Source organism: Bos mutus, chromosome 10 (genome assembly GCF_027580195.1).
Source record: "Bos mutus isolate GX-2022 chromosome 10, NWIPB_WYAK_1.1, whole genome shotgun sequence".
NCBI classification, from domain to species: Eukaryota; Metazoa; Chordata; class Mammalia; order Artiodactyla; family Bovidae; genus Bos; species Bos mutus.
Genome location: NC_091626.1, coordinates 36,434,266 through 36,455,981, shown reverse-complemented (window position 1 = coordinate 36,455,981; position 21,716 = coordinate 36,434,266). Strand labels below are relative to the sequence as shown.

The window sequence follows — 21,716 nt, the reverse complement described above, 5'->3', positions numbered from 1 at the left end:
AGAGGAGGTTCAAAGGTCCTTCTGGCACCCACCACTCCTTTAGTAACTTTAATTCAAAATAATCAATATGACACTGGGGCATATTTTGAGGTGGCCTGCCCAAGGTCCAAGTAGTTTTAACTCAGGTTTCTGGATCGCAGAGCATCTACTCTTTACCACTCTATACTGACTTCCTAGGAGTAGCTGATGTGCTTCAAAGATGCTTAATGTGGTACCATGACCCATGATGACTGAAGTTATATCTTCCCCAAAAGACTGTAAAAGATTAGGGATGAACCAAATACATACTTCCTCTTCACAACAAACTAGGAAAAGTTCTATTTCCAAATTATATCCTTGAAAGCAAGTATGTATGTATGTTAATGAAATGGGAACTGAGTTCTTGCCCTCAGATCCGAAGAAGGAAATCCACAAACACTCACAGTAGCAAGTGAATAGGATTTTTTAAAGAGGAAGAAAGTACAAAGCTCTCAGCATAGACATTGAGATGGGGTAAAGAGTCCCCCACAAGGCCAGACCTACAGTAGTTTTTATATCCTTCCTTAAATCATGTTATTTCTAACCAATCAAGTTAAAGGTCAAGATACTTAACAACTTTGTGACTTCTCTTTATCCTCCACTGGGGAAACAATGGAAACAGTGACAGACTTTATTTTTTTGAGCTCCAAAATCACTGCAGATGGTGACTGCAGCCATGAAATTAAAAGATGCTTGCTCCTTGGAAGAAAAGCTATGACCAATCTAGGCAGCATATTAAAAAGCAGAGACATTACTTTATCTACAAAGGTTCTATAGTCAAAGCTATGGTTTTTCCACTAGTCATGTATGGATGTTAAGAGTTGGATGATAAAGAAAGCTGCGTACCAAAGAATTGATGTTTTTGAGCTGTGGTGTTGGAGAAGACTCCTGAGAGTCGCTTGGACTGCAAGATCCAACCAGTTAGTCCTAAAGGAAATCAGTCCTAAATAATCATTGGAAGGACTGATGCTGAAGCTGAAACTCCAATACTTTGGATGAGAAGAACTGACTCATTGGAAAAGACCCTGATGCTGGGAAAGATTTAAAGCAGGATGGGAAAGATACAACAGAGGATGAGATGGTTGGATGACATCACTGAGTCAAGGGACATGAGTTTGGGCAAGCTCTGGAAGTTCGTGAGAGACGGGGAAGCCTGGTGTGCTGCAATCCATGGAGTAGCAAAGAGTCATACAGGCCTGAGCAACTTAACTGATCCTTGGATTAAGTCACCACTCTTTTTCATTCCTCCTGGCCATTTTACAATGGACCAGATGTATGGGTTTAAGATTAACAATCACCAGTTGCTTTTCCCTCACGCATATGGAACAGAAGCTAATTACTGCCCTCCCTTGCGACTCAGCTAGTGAAGAATCCGCCTGCAATGTGGGAGACCTGGGTTCCAATCCCTGGGTTGGAAAGGTTCTCTGGAGAAGGTAACTGGCTACCCACTCCAGTATTCTGGCCTGGAGAATTCCATGGATGGTACAGTCCATGGGGTCGCAGAGAGTCCAACACCACTGAGTGACTTTCACTTTCCCTGGATCTGGGTGCTGATAATTGATCAGACCAAAGACACATTCCAGAAATTCAGGACAATGGAGCAGGACGTTTATTGAAAAAAAGTCCAGAGGTCTCAGAGGTCTACACTGACTGCCTAGTAATTTCTACCTCATTATCGCCATGGATGGTGCAAAGGGTTTTCTTCCACATGATTTCAATAAACTACACTATTCCTCTGGATAGATTTGTATCTTTTTTTTATTAGCCTTGGCTTTCTTTTCAGTTCAGTCACTCAGTCCTGTCCGACTTTGCCACTCCATGGACTGCAGCACGCCAGGCTTCCCCATCCATCACCAACTCCCAAGCTTGTTCAAACTCATGTCCATGGAGTTGGTGATGCCATCCAAACATCTCGTCTTCTGTCCTCTCCTCCTCTTGCCTTCAATCTTTCCCAGCATCACTTCAGTCGTGTCCGACTCTGTGCGACCCCATAGACCGCAGCTCCCCAGGCTCCGCCGTGCCTTGTATTCTCCAGCCAAGAACACTGGAGTGGGTTGCCATTTCCTTCTCCAATGCATGAAAGTGAAAAGTGAAAGTGAAGCCGCTCAGTCGTGTCCGACTTCTAGCGACCCCATGGACTGCAGCCCACCAGGCCGCTCCGTCCATGGGATTTTCCAGGCAAGAGTACTGGAGTGGGGTGCCATTGCCTTCTCCGAGCAGCAATAATAGTCCGCCATTATTTAAAAAATAGCTTTTTTAAAAAAATTGGAAAACGGTAACTTTGGCTGACTTTATTAATAAACAGATACCTTGGTGGCATGTTTCACTTATGGGTACTTTGGTTCATAGTATTTAAAATGCAGTCACAAATCCACTCCTGGGGGAAAAATACAATAAAGGGGCGACAGCGAACACGTATATGTATGAAGTATCACTTAAACGCATTTATTACCGTCAGTGTATTGGGTGGCGACGGCCAAAGTGCGGCTGTGGTTAACGTAGGTCGCGGGACCCTGAGCGGTTGAAGTCTCACTACATCCAGACTCGTCAGTCAAACGACTTACTGCTACACGCTCTCAAAATGGCGCCGGCTCTTAAAATCTCTCTATCAGCCTGAGCGCTCTACTCTCCGGAGGAACGTCGCGTCACCAGGGCAACGACGCTCTTGCGTAGAGGCGCGACGCGGGTGAAAGTTCAGAGCTAGAGCGGCGATCCCCCACCGCGGTTTCTGGGCTCTAGGCGAGGCCCGAGCCCACGCAAGTCCCATAGTCCCGGGTCACGCGAGCGTTGGCCCAGAGCTGGGGCGATCCGAGCGCGCCTCTCCCCACTCTCGGCCTTGCCTGGTCAGGCTGAGGCCCAGAGGTAACCTCAGGCCGAGGGGCGGGACGAGCCGAGCGCGCGGCCCGCCCCCGAGGTCCGTTCCGCGCCCTGGGGCGCCTGCTGGAGTTGACGTTAGCCATGGAAACGAGGTGCCGGTCGCGACGCCACCGCGGTGAGCTGGTTGCCGTGGCCGCCACAGTTCCTCTGCCTTGGCGTTCGGACCGCAGGCAGCCTTCCGGCGGGAGCGCGCACCCCGGGTATACCTGCAGAAGTGCCCTCACCGGGATGCCTTCGCTTCGCCTCTTCCCTCAGGTGACTCCAGGTACGTTAGATCCCTGATACCCACCTTGGCCGCCTTAATTTCCAAGCCTGTGCAGAGTGATGACTGCATTTTTTAAGACATGAGATGAGCTCTGTCTCTAGAGTTCATCAATCTGGTGTGCTTTTAACTTCTTTCGTAAGGCTTCTTTAGACTGTTGAATTTTAGTATTTTATTTTTGAGAGATACTTGGGAAATGGAAAATGGCCCTTTCAGTCTTGGTTTAGGAATGGGCTTGTTACCCAACTAAAGATTACGAACTATGGCCCTTACTACTGTATTAATTTTCTCCTTTTCTCCACTTTTGCTCTAAATCAGTCAAATCACGGACTCCTCAATAGGAACAACTCTTTCCCCACCGATCTGCACTGTCTCTCCACAATCCTGTGTTTATCAAGGACCAACATTTACTTCAGTGAAGTCTACTCCGCCAGAAGTTACTTAATCAGGCCTCTGAATTGTTTTTTTCTCTTATTCACTTGTATAATCTTAGGTGGATTTTTTTCTCATTCCTGCAATTAGGGCAGAGCCCATCCTTTATATTATTGGATGTCTACCATCACCCATGCCAAATCTTCACATCTTTATCATAGCAATTAAAGCCAGTTCAGATGTTGCCATTTTAGTCGTTTAATTGTTTGGACACCTGACCATCACTTTATTTAATTTCCGACTTAAAGAACTGCCTACTAGTTATTAGCTGCCACAGAAAGTACCAGGTGGGGGACCTTTTCTGTTTCTTTTTCTTTTGTAAGAACTTTATTGAGATTAAAATTCATATTCCATACAATTCAAATTTAAAACATTTTCATCACGCCCCCAAAAAGCTCTGTATCCTTTAGCAGCCATTCTCCCTGTCCCCACCAGCCCTAGGCAAACCCTAATCTGTTTTCTGTCCTTATAGATTTGCTCTGGATGTTTCACATAAATGGAATTGTACAGTATGTGGCCTTTTGTGATTGGCTTCTTCCACTTAGCATTCTGTTTTTAGGGTTCATTCATGTTGTATTAATAGCGTGCATCAGTATTTCACTGTTGTTTGTAGTCTTATTAATATTCCAATGTATGGCTATATCTGGAGAAGGAAATGGCAACCCACTCCACTGTTCTTGCCTGGAGAATCTCATGGACAGAGGAGCTTGGCAGGCTGCAGTTCATGGGGTCACAGGGAGTCGGACACGACTGAAGCGACTGGGCATGCACCTATGGATATATCACGTTTTATTTCATCTGTTGATGGCCATTTATGTTGTTTCCGTTTGAGGCTGTTAATAATATTTCTTCTATGAATGTTCATGTACAAATACTTGTGTAGACTAATGTTTTCTTTTCTCATGGGTAAGTACCTAGGAATGAAACTGCTAGGTCATATGGGTGTGTGTGTGTGTGTGTGTGTGTGTGTTAGTCACTCAGTTGTGTCCAACTCGTTGAGACCCCATGGACTGTGGCCTGCCAGGCTTCTCTGTCCATGGAATTCTCCAGGCAAGAAGACTGGAGTGGAATATGATAACTATGTTTAGCCTTTTAAGGAACTGCCAGACTATTTCCAAAGCAGCTGTACCATTTTACATTATCATTTGAGTGTTCTGATTTCTCTATAACTTTGGCAGTACTTCTTATTGTTTGTCTTTTAGATAGCCAGTCAAGTGGATTTGAAGATATCTCATTGTGGTTTTGGTTTGCACTTCCCCAATGAGTAATGTTGTTGAACATCATTTCGTATGCTTATGTTGGCCATTTGTATATTATCTATGGATAAATGTCTATTCAGACATTTTGGCCAGTTTTAAATTATTTGTATTTTCATTAAGTTGTACGACATTTTTCTATATTTTCTACAAGTCCCATAACGAATATATAATTTGCAGAAATTTTCTCCCATTTGATGAATGGTTTTGCCTTTTTTCCATTACCTTTTACTTTTTATTTTATTCTACTTTTCTTTAATTGGGTTATAGTTGCTTTATACTGCTGTGTCAGCTTCTGCTGTACAGCAAAGTGCATCGTCCATACATAGACATATGCCTCCTCTTTTTCGGATTTCCTTCCCATGTAGGTCACCACAGAGCACAGAGCAGAGTTCCCTGGGCCATACAGTAGGTTCTCATTTGTTATCTGTTTTATATATAGTAGTGTATATATGTGAATCCCAGTCTCCCAATTTGTCCTACCCCCACCCCTGCCTTGTTTTCACTTTCTTGATGGTGAGAACTTTTTCTTTTAGACACTTTCCCCTCTTGTATGTGTTTGTCTTATCAAGTAGTCCTACCTGCCATTGCCATGCTGGCTTAGGTAACAAAAGCTTCCTATTTTGACATTTGTAGATTTCTCTCAGGCCCACCCTTCTCTGAAAACCCCTTTTCCAAATTTATCCTTCTGTTTCTCAATTCACGCACAAAAAACCCCCAAAACTTCCATTTCATATGTCAGTAGCTTGGTGTGATTGAAAAACTCTTAGATGTAGGCCATTTTGTTTTCCTAACATGAAGTTTATCTTTTTTTATTGAAGAATAATTGCTTTACAGAATTTTGTTGCTTTCTGTCAAACCTCAACATGAATCAGCCATAGGTATACGTATATCCCCTCCCTTTCAACCTCCCTCCCATCTACCTCCCCATCCCACCCTTCTAGGTTGATACAGAGCCCCTGAGCCTCTGTTTGAGTTTCCTGAGCCATACAGCAAATTCCCTTTGCCTATCTATTTTACATATGGTAATGTAAGTTTCCATGTTACTCTTTCCATACATCTCACCCTCTCCTCCCCTCTCCCCATGTCCATAAGTCTATTCTCTATGTCTGTTTCTCCACTGTTGCCCTGTAAATAAATTCTTCAGAACCATTTTTCTAGATTCTGTATGTGCATTAGAAACAATATTTATCTTTCTCTTTCTGACTCACTTCACTCTGTATAATAGATTCTAGGTTCATCCACCTCATCAGAACTGACTCAAATGCATTCCTTTTTATGGCTGAGTAATATTCCATTGTGTATATGTACCACAACTTCATTATCTATTCATCTGTCAGTGGGCATCTAGGTTGCTTCCATGTTCTAGCTGTTGTAAATAGTGCTTCAGTGAACAATGTGATTCATGTGTCTTTTTTAATTCTGGTTTCCTCACGGTATATGCCTAGGAGTGGGATTGCTGGGTCAATGGTGATTTTATTCCTAGTTTTTAAGGAATCTCCATACTGTCTTCCATAGTGGCTGTATCAGTTTACATTCCAACCAACAGTGCAAGAGCATTCCCTTTCCTCCACACCCTCTCCAGCATTTATTGTTTGTAGACTTTTTGGTGATGGCCATTCTGACCAGTTTGAAGTGATATATCTCATTGTGGTTTTGATTTGCATTTCTCTAACAATGAGCAATGCTGAGCATCCTTTCCTGTGTTTGTTAGCCATCTGTATGTCTCCTTTGGAGAAATGTCTGTTTAGGTCTTTTTCACACTTTTTGATTGGGTTGTTTGTTTTTCTGGTATTGAGTTGTATGAGCTGCTTGTATATTTTGGAAATTAATCCTTTGTCAGTTGTTTCATTTGCTGTTATTTTCTCCCATTCCAAGGGTTGTCTTTTCACCTTGCTTATAGTTTCCTTTGCTGTGCAAAAGCTTTTTACGTTTAATCAGGTCCCACTTGTTTACTTTTGTTTTTATTTCCATTACTCTAGAAGGTGGGTCATAGAGGATCTTACTTTGATTTCTGTCATCAAGTGTTCTGCCTATGTTTTCCTCTAAGAGTTTTATAGCTTCTGGCCTTATATTTAGGTCATTAATGCATTTTGAGTTTATCTTTGTGTATGGTGTTAGGAAGTGTTCTAATTTCATTCTTTTGCATGTAAATGTCCAGTTTTCCCAGTACCATTTATTTAATAGGCTGTCTTCGCCCCATTGTATCTTCTTGCCTCCTTTGTCAAAAATAAGGTACCCATAAGTGCATGGGTTTATTTCTGGGCTTTCTGTCTTGTTCCATTGGTCTGTATTTCTGTTTTTGTGCCAGTACTGTACTGTCGTGATGACTGTAGCTCTGTAGTATAATCTGAAGTCAGGAAGGTGGATTCCTCCAGCTGCATTCTTCTTTCTTAAGACTTCTTTGGCTATTCAGGGTCTTTTGTGTTTCCATATGAATTGTGAAATTTTTTGTTCTAGTTCTGTGAAAAATGCCATGGGTAATTTGATAGGGATCACATTGAATCGGTAGATTGTGTTTGGTAGTATAGTCGTTTTCACAAAATTGATTCTTCATACCCAGGAACGTGAAATACCTCTCCATCTGTTTATGTTGTCTTTGATTTCTTTCATTAGTGTCTTATCATTTTCTGTGTACAGTTCTTTTTCCTAACATGAATTTTTTTGTCTCCCGAATTAGTAAAGGTGATTATGCTTAGAAAAGTAGAACTTTTGTATATTTCCTTTCATATTTTAAAAATAATTTAATTTGTTTATTTTGGCTGTGGTGGTCTTTCTTGCTGCGCAGGCTTTTCTCTAGTTGCAGAGAGCTGGGGCAGCTCTCAAGTTGTGGTGCACAGGCTGTTCATTGCCATGACTCCTCTTGTTGTGGAGCACAAGCTCTAGGGTGCCCAGGTTTTTGTAGTTGCCACATGTGGGCTTACTAGTTGCGGCTTCTGGGCTCTGGAGCACAGATTGAATGGTTGAGGCATACAGGTTTAGTTGCTTCCCAGCATATGGGATCTTTCCAGACCAGGGATTAAACCTGTGTCTCCACTGGCAGGTGGATTCTTCACCACTTAATCACCAGGGAAGCCCCTCCTTTCAAATTTCAAAAAAAAAAATACTTTTTTGGAACATGGATGGGCACATTCTATTCATTACTGACAAAGATTGTGTTGGCATTTTTAAATATAACAGGAATTTCTTCTTCTTGACAAATTTAATTTTTTTTAATATTTTTACTTGTAAACTTTCTGTTCTTTGCTTACTCTGTGATCTTGATAATGAAAATTAAAATAATTCCAGAGTTGCTTTTAACAGTAACAATTATTTGGGAGGAAAATTATCTCTCTTCTACTTGGTGTAAACTCCTTTGAGTCAGACAGCAGTGTTTGTACCATCACCTAACACGTTGTAGATCATCAAACGTTATTCCAGTGTTTCAGTTCAGTTCAGTTCAGTCACTAGTCATGTCCGCCTCTTTGCGACCCCATGAATCGCAGCAAGCAAGGCCTCCCTGTCCATCACCAACTCCCAGAGTTCACTCAAACTCACGTCCATTGAGTAGGTGATGCCATCCAGCCATCTCATCCTCTGTCGTCCCCTCCTCCTGCCCCCAATCCCTCCCAGCATCAGAGTCTTTTCCAGTGAGTCAACTCTTCGCATGAGGTGGCCAAAGTACTGGAGTTTCAGCTTTAGCATCATTCCTTCCAAAGAAGTCCTAGGGCTGATCTCCTTCAGAATGGACTGGTTGGATCTCCTTGCAGTCCAAGGGACTCTCAAGGGTCTTCTCCAACACCACAGTTCAAAAGCATCAATTCTTCGGCGCTCAGCCTTCTTCACAGTCCAACTCTCACATCCATACATGACCACTGGAAAAAACGATAGCCTTGACTAGACGGACCTTTGTTGGCAAAGTAATGTCTCTGATTTTGAATATGCTATCTAGGTTGGTCATAACTTTCCTTCCAAGGAGTAAGCATCTTTTAATTTGATGGCTGCAGTCACCATCTGCAGTGATTTTGGAGCCCAGAAAAATAAAGTCTGACACTGTTTCCACTGTTTCCCCATCTATTGGCCATGAAGTGATGGGACCGGATGCCGTGATCTTCGTTTTCTGAATGTTGAGCTTTAAGCCAACTTTGTCACTCTCCTCTTTCACTTTCATCAAGAGGCTTTTTAGTTCCTCTTCACTTTCTGCCATAAGGGTGGTGTCATCTGCATATCTGAGGTTATTGATATTTCTCCCAGCAATCTTGATTCCAGCTTGTGCTTCTTCCAGCCCAGGATTTCTCATGGTGTACTCTGCATAGAAGGTAAATAAGTAGGGTGACAATATACAGCCTTGACATACTCCTTTTCCTATTTGGAACCAGTCTGTTGTTCTATGTCCAGTTCTAACTGTTGCTTCCTGACCTGCATACAAATTTCTCAAGAGGCAGGTCAGGTGGTCTGGTATTCCCATCTCTTTCAGAATTTTCCACAGTTTATTGTGATCCACACAGTCAAAGGCTTTGGCATAGTCAATAAAGCAGAAATAGATGTTCCTCTGGAACTCTCTTGCTTTTTCCATGATCCAGCGAATGTTGGCAATTTGATCTCTGCTTCCTCTGCCTTTTCTAAAACCAGCTTGAACATCAGGAAGTTCACGGTTCACATATTGCTGAAGCCTTGGTTGGAGAATTTTGAGCATTACTTTACTAGCGTGTGAGATGATTGCAATTGTGCGGTAGTTTGAGCATTCTTTGGCATTGCCTTTCTTTGGGATTGGAATGAAAACTGCCCTTTTCCAGATCTGTGGCCATTGCTGAGTTTTCCAAATTTGTTGGCATATCAAGTGCAGCACTTTCACAGCATCATTTTCCAGGATTTGAAATAGCTCAACTGGAATTCCATCACCTCCACTAGCTTTGTTGGTAGTGATGCTTTCTAAGGCCCACTTGACTTCACATTCCAGGATGTCTGGCTTTAGGTCAGTGATCACACCATCGTGATTATCTTGGTCATGAAGATCTTTTTTGTACAGTTCTTCTGTGTATTCTTGCCACCTCTTCTTAATATCTTCTGCTTCTGTTAGGTCCATACCATTTCTGTCCTTTATCGAGCCCATCTTTGCATGAAATGTTCCTTTGGTATCTCTGATTTTCTTGAAGAGATCCCTAGTCTTTCCCATTCTGTTGTTTTCCTCTGTTTCTTTGCATTGATCTCTGAGGAAGGCTTTCTTATCTCTTCTTGCTATTCTTTGGAACTCTGCATTCAGATGTTTGTATCTTTCCTTTTCTCCTTTGCTTTTCACTTCTATTCTTTTCACAGCTATTTGTAAGGCCTCCCCAGACAGCCATTTTGCTTTTCTGCATTTCTTTTCCATGGGGATGGTCTTGATCCCTGTCTTCTGTACAGTGTCACGAACCTCAGTCCATAGTTCATCAGGCACTCTATCTATCAGCTCTAGGCCCTTAAATCTATTTCTCACTTCCACTGTATAATGATAAGGGATTTGATTTAGGTCATACCTGAATGGTCTAGTGGTTTTCCCTACTTTCTTCAGTTTAAGTCTGAATTTGGTAGTAATGAGTTCATGATCTGAGCCACAGTCAGCTCCTGGCCTTGTTTTTGTTGACTGTATAGAGCTTCTCCATCTTTGGCTGCAAAGAATATAATCAGTCTAATTCGGTATTGACCATCTGGTGATGTCCATGTGTAGAGTCTTCTCTTGTGGTGTTGTAAGAGGGTGTTTGCTACTACCAGTGCATTCTCTTGGCAAAACTCTATTAGCCTTTGCCCTTCTTCATTCCGTATTCCAAGGCCAAATTTGCCTGTTACTCCAGGTGTTTCTTGACTTCCTACTTTTGCATTCCAGTCCCCTATATTGAACAGGACATCTTTTTTGGGGGTTACTTCTAAAAGGTCTTATAGGCCTTCATAGAACCGTTCAACTTCAGCTTCTTCAGCGTTACTGGTTGGGGCATAGACTTGGATTACTCTGATATTGAATGGTTTGCCTTGGAAACCAACAGAGATAATTCTGTCATTTTTGAGATTGCATCTAAGTACTGCATTTCAGACTCTTTTGTTGACCATGATGGCTACTTCCATTTATTCTGAGGGATTCCTGCCCGCAGTAGTAGATATAATGGTCATCTGAGTTAAATTCTCCCATTCCAGTCCATTTCAGTTCACTGATTCCTAGAATGTCGACATTCACTCTTGCCATGTCCTGTTTGACCACTTCCAATTTGCCTTGATTCATGGACCTGACATTCCAGGTTCCTATACAATATTGCTCTTTATAGCATCAGACCTTGCTTCTATCACCAGTCAAATCCACAACTGGGTATTGTTTGTGCTTTGGCTCCATCCCTTCATTCTTTCTGGAGTTATTTTTCTACTGATCTCCGGTAGCATATTGGGCACCTACTGACTTGGGGAGTTCCTCTTTCAGTATCCTATCATTTTGCCTTTTCATACTGTTCATGGGGTTCTTAAGGCAAGAATACTGAAGTGGTTCGCCATTCCCTTCTACAGGGACCACATTCTGTCAGACCTCTCCACCATGACCCACCCATCTTGGGTGGCCCCACGGGCATGGCTTAGTTCATTGAGTTAGATAAGGCTGTGGTCCTAGTGTGATTAAATTGACTGTCTTACTTGGATTTCTCTTACCTTGGACGTGGGGTATCTCTTCACGGCTGCTCCAGCAAAGCACAGCCGGTGCTCCTTACCTTGGACGAGGGGTATCTCCTCACCACTGCCTCTCCTGACTTTGAATGTCCACAATGTTTACATTTGTGGAAAGTACTAATTTATCATTTAGCTGTTTCTCTGTGAAAGGAAGAATTTAGTCTAACAACTATTAAAATGTAATGGTTAATCCTTGCCAGCATCTTCTAACAGTGCTTCAAGAGCAAGTTAACATAATGGGGGGAAAGGGTTGTAACAAGTCACAGTTAATATCCTTCATATATAAAAAGTTTTTTAAAATAAGAAGGTGAATACTTCAGTAGAAAAGAGGCCAAGGACATGAGGCAATTACAAAAAATATGTGACATTTACCTACACATACAACATATATACATACATGTAATGAATATTCTCAGAGAGATAGAGCATATTTATAAAATAATAATATTTCTATAAAAAGCAATATTTAGGGATGAAAAAGTGCTTTTAGAAGTTAAAAATAGGAGAGCAAAGATTTACTGTAACTTGATGTTCCTCAAAGTACAACAGAACTTTAGTAGAGGTACAGTGAACAAGTGCTCCTTGGATATCACCTCATACCTGTTAGGATAGCTGTTAAAAAAAAAGATAGCAAGTGTTGGGGAGGATGTGGAGAAATTGGAACCTTCCCACTGTTAGTGGGAATACAAAATGGCACATTGCACAAAAGTAGTACAGTGGTACTGAAAACATTTTATGAAGAGTCCTTGAAAAATTAAAAATGGAACTGCCATGTGATCCAGTAATTCCATTTCTGGGTATTTATCCAAATGAATTGAAAGCAAGATCTTTCAATATATTTGCACTTTCTTGTTTACTGAAGCATTATTCATAATAGCCAAAAAGTAGAGGAAACCAAGTGTCCATCATCTGATGAATGGATAAAGAGCATGTGATATGTACATAAAATGGAATATTAATAAGCCCTAAAAAAGAAATCCTGCCAGATGTGACAACATGGATGAGCCTTAAAGACATGATAAATTATATAAACAAGTCACAGAAAGGCAAATACTACATGATTCCACTTACATAAGGTATCTAAAATCATCAAAGTCCTAGAAACAGGGAATAGAATGATATGCCAGGCACTTGGGGGAGGAATAAATGGAAAGTTACTATTTAGCAAGTTTTAGTTACACAAGATGAATAAGTTCTAGAGACTTACTGTACAACATTACCGTGGTAGTTAACAATGCTGCATTGTACACTTAAAAATCTAAGAGGGTAGATCTTATGTTAGTATCTTTTTCATTAAGAAAAAATTCTAATCTAGTGGAAAATAAGTGTGTGGATTCAGTGAATGAAACCAACAATAAAAACAGTATGCTAGATTTTTTTTTTTTAAGTAACCTTTGCTAACCAAAATCAGGCAATTGCTAAAACTTCTATTTCTAAGAATTCTTTTTGTCAAATATAGAGAACTATGAATTCAGAATAATCCCCCCAAACTGCCACTTTTTGTTATCTCTTTCTTTGTTTTAAGGGATTTTCAGGCTGATATCTTGTATGATTACCAAAGTTAAGATTTTGGTAACTAAGTACTCCCATCTGTACCATTGCCAAATTGATCTCTGTTTCCTATTGGGTAACCGGTAAAAAATGTGACTCAGATTCCAAATAAAGCAACCTATTTATGGCTGTTTTGTCGGCCTGCTTTCAGAGTAGCATATGAAGAAAGCATACGGCTTAAATCATTGTTGTGGCAACCATCTTTATCCCTTAACTTCTCTTTTCACAGCTTTTACATTTTTTTCCCCTGAAGCCTTGAGCCATTATTCATTTTAACATATTGTAAGTAGCAGCCATATAAATACATTAGTCTGTCTTTAACAGTCTCTCAAAGTGTGCCAAATTTTCATTTAGGGAGTTAGTTTTAATCTGATTCTATTTTTCATGCTAGTAATCCAGATTAGGATTTAGAAAATCTGTCTGTATAAATGTAACTGTCGTTTCATACAAAGATGTTTTTAAAGTAATCCAGGATCTGTAATAAAGTAAAAGCCAAACAGTACTAATTTATCATAATTTTTGCCTAAATGAATTTACAGCATTTGTCATGTAATACTCTTTTATTCTTACGGTATGAGAAAAAAAAAACCTGATGTACTTGCTGCCTATGAAATTTCTATTTATTTTTTTTTTCTTGTGTACCTTCATTCATGACATTCTTCTTTAAATGGTATATCTTTTTTAACTCCACCTGGCTAAATATTTAAGGTTCCAACTGAAGCCCAGGCCAATATTTCTGAAAGCAATTTCCATAAAACACTGCACACATGATCCGTTATTAGATATCAAGGGGAAAATAGGTTCCAAGGTCAAATAAGTTTGGAAAACTTAAATGATATATTTTAAGCAGATTTGAAATGGTGTTTTGTTTTGTTTTTAACTCGAAGATGTCTCAGAATCTTTGGTCTGCTGATATCCATTATGACTCTTCAAGATGACAGTCTGGTATAATAGTTTCTCAAACTTCTCTAACCATAGACATCTGTTTAAGAAACATTCTGTAGGGCAAACAGTCCTGTATCTTTCAGCCTTTCTTTTTATATCCCTTTAAAATAAAGCGCCATCCTAGTGTCCTCCCCTAGTGTTTGTATACTTACACACGTGGAATAACCATGTATACCTGAAAGTGTGCATACTTTTTTTTTTTCTGTTACATATGGGATCATCAATGTGTTTATTTTACTTTGCAATATATTGTGGGCATCTTTCCAAGTTTCCAAGTCAACAATAGATCTTCTTTAGACTATTCCACTCTTTGGAATATAATCACAGAATATTCAACCAAATGGGCGAGAACATTTAAATTTACAAAAGACTCAAAAGTACTAAAAGGTAATTGAATATGGGCAGTAACATGCAGCTAGATAATCTAGTTTATAAGGTATTTTCAATTTGTGGCTTCCTTTCCCGGCAAGTCATCTCACATTGTTCCTGACTTCCCTTAGTGGAGAAGGAGGGGTCAGCTTTCAAATGCCCAAGCCAGTCATCCAGGCTCTTTTTCCTATCTGAGAGCATCATCCATAGGTAACTGAAATTAGAATCTTTGCCCACCTGCCCATGGTTCTGCTGAACAAGCATGTCAGAACACAGTACACTGACATCAGTATGCAGGAGATAAGCTCATTCAGAGGGCGAGGAGGCAGTCTGCATTTTCTGAGGTTAAACTATCAACGAATAAGGTTCCATCTGGCCCTCTGGTTCTGTTATTTTGTGAGTACTTGCAGGGCTGTGATGTGATTAAAAGCTATGACCTTCTGTGCAGAACTAAGACCAGTAGCTGGAAGATATAAGACAATAGGTATTTACAGGATAAAGAACTTCCCAGGTTCCCAAGATGTGCTGTAAGGTAGTTATTCTCAATGGTGACCCAAAAGCTCTCTCCAGGGCTGATACTGGTTGGGTAGGAGGAACTTTCAGAAAGACTCTCTTAAACTGATGTGAAGAAAAGTTACTTTAAGATGGCTTTAAGTTTTTTGTGTGCGGTAAAATACATAGAACATAAAATTTACCATCTTCACCATTTCCAAGTGTACAGTTCAGTGGTACTCTGCAGTCACATTGTTGTGCCATGAATTTCATGAAGTGGTTTGCATGTGGTAACCTAGTTAATAATATGCATGTAAACTGGCCCTTAGAGTCTTTGGTTTCCAGTTGTTCTTTCTACTACATGTTGAGTTGCAAATGGCTTTTTATTGAACTACTATTTTAGCAGAATTTGACTTTTTAAATTAGCAGAAAACCTAAATTTACTATAATTGTTAAGAGATGCGACTACTAACAGTATCTCTATTTTCCACCTCTATTTCCATTTCACTTCAAGGGAATTACAGAGAATATCCTTATTTTATAGAGCAGAGGTTGGCAAACTGTGGCCCACAGGCTCATCTGGCCCACAGCCTGTTTGGGTAAAGACTGTAAAGTTATATTGAAACGTGACTACTAATATCCACTTATGTATATATTATCTATGGTTGCTTTTCTGCAACAACAGCCGGGTTGAGTCACTGAAACAGAGACCATATGGTCCACAAAGCCTAAAATATTTACTATTTGACCCTTTATAGAAAAACTTTGCTCACCCTTGTAATAGAAAAGTATAAAAGAACAAACAACAGAAACACTCAGGGAAATAATCGGTTAAACCACTAACAGATTCGAGTTGAGAGTACTGGCTTTTTGAACTTGCCTTTGACCTTAGAATCTGAAAATGTGAGTTACTTAAGAAATTCTAAGTTTATCTAAGTTCTGTGTAAATTAATAGTGAATATTTTTTTTTCATATTCACTTAAAAAGCACTTAGCAACTGTTTGTTTTGTGCCAAGTACGTGTCAGGCAATGGAAAGGAGATAGAGAAGTGAAGATACAAATCCTGCCCTAAGGAACTAACTAATGGAAATGTGGATTTTTTTCTCCCTTATGTTTTAAGTATGATGTTTTCAAATAGTGATTTTTTTCTTTTTCTTAGTGACTGCTGTATTACAGAAAAGAAAGTGACTTTCAGAATAATCTGAGTGAGAAGGATGAGTCCAGATGTGCCTCTGCTGAACGATTACAAACAGGACTTCTTCCTGAAGCGCTTTCCACAGACTGTTCTTGGAGGCCCTCGACTCAAACTGGGCTATTGTGCCCCTCCTTACATATATGTTCATCAGATTGTCCTTTTTTTGGTGCCATGGGTTTTAGGCGGAATAGGAACACTTTTGTACCAATTAGGCATCCTGGAAGACTATCACACAGCAGCGCTTTCAGGTGGACTGATGCTTTTCACTGCGTTTGTCATCCAGTTCACAAGTTTATACGCCAGAAACAAATCAGTAACAGTGGAGAGAATGCTGACCACAGACATTTTAGCAGAGGAAGATGAGCATGAGTTTACAGGTTGTGCTGGTGCTGAGACCATCAAATTTCTGATTCCTGGCAAAAAACATACGGCCAACACAGTTTTTCATTCTGTTCTTGCTGGACTACTGTGTGGTCTTGGAACATGGTATTTGCTCCCGCAAAGAATAACCCTGCTGTATGGCAGTGCGGGAGGCACTGTTCTACTCTTTGTCTTTGGATGGATGACGCTGTGTATAGGAGAATATTCTTTAATCGTAAACACACCTACAGAGTCTGCAACTTTCCAAACCCAGGATGCTTATGAAATCACTCCTCTTCTGAGACCTGTTTATATTTTTTTCTTCGTTTCTATAGATCTTGCACACAGGTAATAAACTATCAAATACTTTATAACTTTCTTTATTTTTAAGCAATGTCCTTAGTATTTAAAAAAAAAAAGAGTCTATGAATTAAGTCACCAAACCATTGAGTGATAAGTTGTTTTGATAATTAATCTCATAGGACTAATCTTTGTTAAACATTCATTCTAAAGCAGTAGTTAAATCTTATTGAAGAGTAAAAAGAAAATCCTTTATAAGTAAAGTTTAATTCCTGTATTTACTTTAAATAAGGAGCCATGAATCTGTAGCATAGCCTGGCTAAAACCTGTGAAAAGAGAACTTTCCTGTGAGGGGAAACAGAAATTTAAAATTGATACTGATAAATGTTATACATAGATTGAATGGATTTAAAATGGATAGAATAACTTACTTAATTTTGTTGTAACTATAGAAAATAGTTGATTTTTTAAAATCAATTTACTATGGAAGAAAAAGAGAAAATAGCCATTGTAAACACAATTATTTGACCTCTTTGGCTTGCCTTTTCTAAATCTGACATTTCTTTCTATAGTTTGTAGTTTTCTCTTTCACCAATAGAAATGTAGAGGCACCACTTACAGCACCACTGAATGTTTGTGCCCCTCCATTCATATGTTGGAGAAGGAAATGGCAACTGACTCCAGTATTCTTGTCCGAAAATGCCATGGACAGAGGAGCCTTGTGGGCTACAGTTCATGGGGTCGCAAAGAGTTGGACACAACTGAGTGACTGAGCACATTCATACGTTAAATCCCTAACCTGCATTGTGGTGGTATTTTGAGATGGAGTTTTTGGAAGCTGATTAGGACAATAAGGGTGGGGCCCTAGTGGGATGGGATTAATACCCTTATAGGAAGAGACACCAGAGAGTCTGATTTCTCCCTTTAACATATGAAGGTAAAGGGAGAAGGCAGCTGCCTGCAAGCCAGAAAGAGTTTTCACCATACCTTAATCATGGTGGCACTCTGATCTCAGACTTTAAGATCTGTAAGAAATAAATTTCAGTTGTTTAAGCCATTCAGACTATTTCTTTAGGAGCTAACTAAGATTTTGATACCAGGAAGCTGGGGTGAAAGTGAAAGTGTTAGATGCTCAGTCATGTCCGACTCTGTGATCTCATGGACTGTAGCCTGACAGACTCCTCTGTCCATGGAATTCTCCAGGCAAGAATACTGGAATGAATTGTCATTTCCTTCTCCAGGGACCTTTCTGACCCAGGGATTGAACCCGGGTTTCCTGCAATGTGGGCAGATTCTTTACCATTTGAGCCACCAAAGATTCTTTTAGAAGATGGTGTACTCCAATAACAAATACCTAAAAGTATAGAAGCAGCTTTGGAACTGGATAATGGGTAGAGGCTAGAAGAGTTTTGAAGTGAGTGCTAGAAATATGGACATTAAAGGCAATTCTGGTGAGCTCTTAAGACAGCAGTGAGAACAGGTTATAGAAAACTAGAGGAAAGGGCAGTCCTTGTTAGAAAGTCGCAAAGAATTTGTAAAGAACTTTTTCTGAAGTTTTGTGAAAGGTAGAACTTGAGAGTAATGAATTAGGACATATAGCTGAGGAGATACCTAAGCAAAGTGTTGAATGAACAGCTTAATTTCTCCTGACTGCTTATAATAAAATATAAAGAAGAGAGATAAATTGAAGTAGGAATTGCTAAGCAAAATGGAACCAGAGGTTGAAGGTTTAGGAAACTGTCAGCCTGTCCATATTGTAAAAAATGAGAAAGCATAATCTGAAGGGAACACCAAAGGTGTGGCCAGACTGTCACTCATGAATTTAACGAGTTCTGGGATTATATGAGTAGAAACACGGAAACAAACATACAATGAACGAAGGCTGTTCAGCTTCTTAAATTTGACAGGACAGGGATATTAGAGTTATTTGGCTGTGAACATGTGTTTTTCTTTAAGAAGAGAGAAAAGTGACCTCAAAAGTGATTCTGAGATTATCAGGTTTCAGCAGGCTAGAAGGTCTCTGCTGGAAGCGTTGGGTCTGGTACTGCTCTGTAGAGCTATGGTGCATAGAACCCACACCTAGAGCTCTTTGGGTCACATGCCACTCTGGGGACCTGGAGAGCAGAGTATGAAACCAAGGAGGATTATTCTCCAACCTTTAAATCTAATGAAATTTGCCTTGCCAGATGTTGGACTTCTTTAGGACCAAACACCCCTTCTTTCTTTCCTGTTTCTCCCTTTGGGAATGGGAATGTCCATCTTTTGCCTGTCCCACCACTGGGTTTTGGAAGCACATGACTTGTCTGGTTTCATAGGTTCACACTGGAGAGGATTTTGTCTCAGGATAAGTCATACCTCAAGTCTTACCTGTATATGATTTAGATGATATTTAGATATAACTTTGGACTTCAGAGTTGATGCTGGAATGAGTTAAGAATTTTGTGGCTGTCGAGAAGGAATGAATATATTTTTCAGATAAGAAGAACATGAATTTGGGAGACTGGGGTGGAATGTTACAGACTGACTGTATGTCTCTTCAAAACTCATATGTTGAAGCCCTAACCCCCCAGTGTAGTGATATTTTGTGAGAGTCTTTGGGAGGTAATTAGTTGGGGTAGTCCTAGTCCCTAATGGAATTGGTGCCCCTGTGGAGACACTAGAGAGTTTCATCTCTTTCCACCACGTGAGGATGCAGTGAGAAATTGGCTTCCTGAAGCCAGAAAGAGAGTTCTCGTTAGAACCCAATCATAATGGCATTCTGATCTCAGACTGTGAGAAATAAATTTCTATTGTTTGAGCTGCTTGTCTTAGGATACTTTGTTATGTACCGGAACTGTGAGAAGTTTCTATTGTTTGAGCCATCTAATCTATCCTACTTTGTTATGGTAGCCTAAAAGAAAACAAGGCATTTAAAAATGTGTAGCCAGTTTGTGTACTGAAACGGACTGATTCTTAGACGTCTAATGTTCCTTAGCTCTTAATCTTTTCTAATTGTGTTACATTGATGGACCAGAGGACACTATAACAGCTTTATAGTTATTCAGCTAATCATATATGTAAAGAGAGAATTTATGGAAATTCTGTTATAATTGATTTCTGAGTACCACTAGAATTTCTAACTATAAAATATGTTAATTGCTTGATTTTGAGAAGTTAACAAAATCAAGTTTAAATGTATATTTATACATTTGACCCTTTTTAAAAGATTTAAGTTTATAAGATTATTATTTTCAGAATGTAAATTATTGAGTTACTATCTCACTGTAGGTGAGATAACTGCAGATAAATACTATATGAAATGTGTATTCAAATTTGGAGAGTTGTCAGATATGTCAAGTTGTATCTTAAGTTCCTTTCAGAGAATATTAAAGTTTAAGAGATAAGCCATACAGTGTAGTAAATTTCTCTTTCTTCATCCTTTATTCTACCTAGTATAGTTGTATATTAATAATTTTTAAATGATTTTTTCTAACATTTTTATTAAAGACAAATGTTAAACCTACAATTCTTAATTCATAGACTCTCAGGAACTGTTTGAATGAATGATACATATTTATATCATCTTATTCACTATGTATTAAGAACATCTTTTTCTAGGTACGTGGATTGTGAGTGAGTGTACAGAACTTGAAATATTTTTATGGTTGTTAGAAAAACAGGTTTTTTTCTTGCAGGCTTGGATTTTTTTTTTTTTTTTGCTCTAGAAAATTCCTGTTATGTTATCAGAAACTTTAATATTTAAACATTTTTCTGTATAAAAGAACCACATTAATCATCTGTTTGATTATCCTGAATCATACACATAGGAAAGTAATCACAATGTTTGGTTACTTCAATTATGTGTTCTTATTTATTTGTGATATATTTATACCTTCTGTACTATTGCTTGTTGTTTACTTTAAGGACAAAAACAGATTGGAGGGGCAGGAATAGAACTTGGGTAAATATTTCCTGAGTATACATTATTTTTATACAAATTATCCTTTCTTTGAATATGTTAGCAAGGGAACTGTTGTATTTTTAAAAAAAAAAACAAAAATAGCTGTACAAATCTACACGTTTTCCTTGACCTTCTACGGCATATTGTTTGTGGTTTGATTTTCTTTTTTGTTACTGGAGTGTTTTCATCTCAGAATGAAATGAATTTTATTTTAAAACTACACTACAGCAAGTATTATCCTCTAATGTAGCATCACATTGTTAATTAATCGTGTTCATTAATTCTCTGCTTATAAAAATTTGAAGGACATACATTATGAAGCAGAGTACATTAGCTTGCATCATCCTGGTATTTGTGTGAGGAAGCACATTTATACCATTATTATAATCGTAGTTGCTATGCATTTGTTTCTGGGCTGTTAATTTAGACTAAAGTGGATAATTACTGAAGTTGCCTTTCTGCGTGACTTTGGTTCCTAGCAGCTCAGATATTCAAGTACAATTACTATGCTATAAGTTTTGAGATTTAGTTATCTCTTCTGAAAATTGTCTTTGGATCTCTGTAAGTACTACAGCATTGTTGGTTTCCAGGCAAGGTGTTTGGTTAACTTTATGCCAAGAACTTAACAACATATAGATAATGTTTATTCTTCTGTGCTTTAAAGTTTTTATCAAATTATTTGAAGCAATTTTATGGTAAGTGCTGTACCAAAAACCAGTTTCTCAACTTAAGATAGAAGACTTCACTCATTAATGAGATTGTGCTGTACAAGTTTCTGTTCCCAAATCTGTACCACTGTTTATTCAAAATAGAAATAGTATATGCTGGTTAAGTTCCCAGGCTAAACCACAGAGATGTGTTCATAACCTCAGGTTGCTGACCTCTGATATTGAATGTACTGACTTGAAATTCTAGGACCTGGGAGCAAGACAGTACAGGAAAGAGTCGGAGGAAAAGAAGAGCTTTCTCTCTTTGCTAGCTGCTAATGTATGAACCCTAGGAAGTCTTTGGCTTTTCTAGAGTTGCCTGCAATTTTAAATTAAAAAATTTCAAACT

General features: G+C 39.2%; 1 protein-coding gene across 1 annotated transcript in view; it reads left to right on the top strand.

Annotated features, from left to right (window-relative positions):
* The first annotated feature begins 3,021 nt into the window (after positions 1-3,021).
* Positions 3,022-21,716, top strand: part of PCNX4 (pecanex 4) — a 38,483-nt gene continuing 19,788 nt past the window's right edge. The window contains exons 1-2 of the mRNA XM_070377761.1: positions 3,022-3,160; positions 16,025-16,768. Of these exons, the coding sequence (XP_070233862.1) occupies positions 16,080-16,768 (689 nt within the window). The 5' untranslated portion in view covers positions 3,022-3,160; positions 16,025-16,079. The remainder of the gene's footprint in view (positions 3,161-16,024; positions 16,769-21,716) is intronic.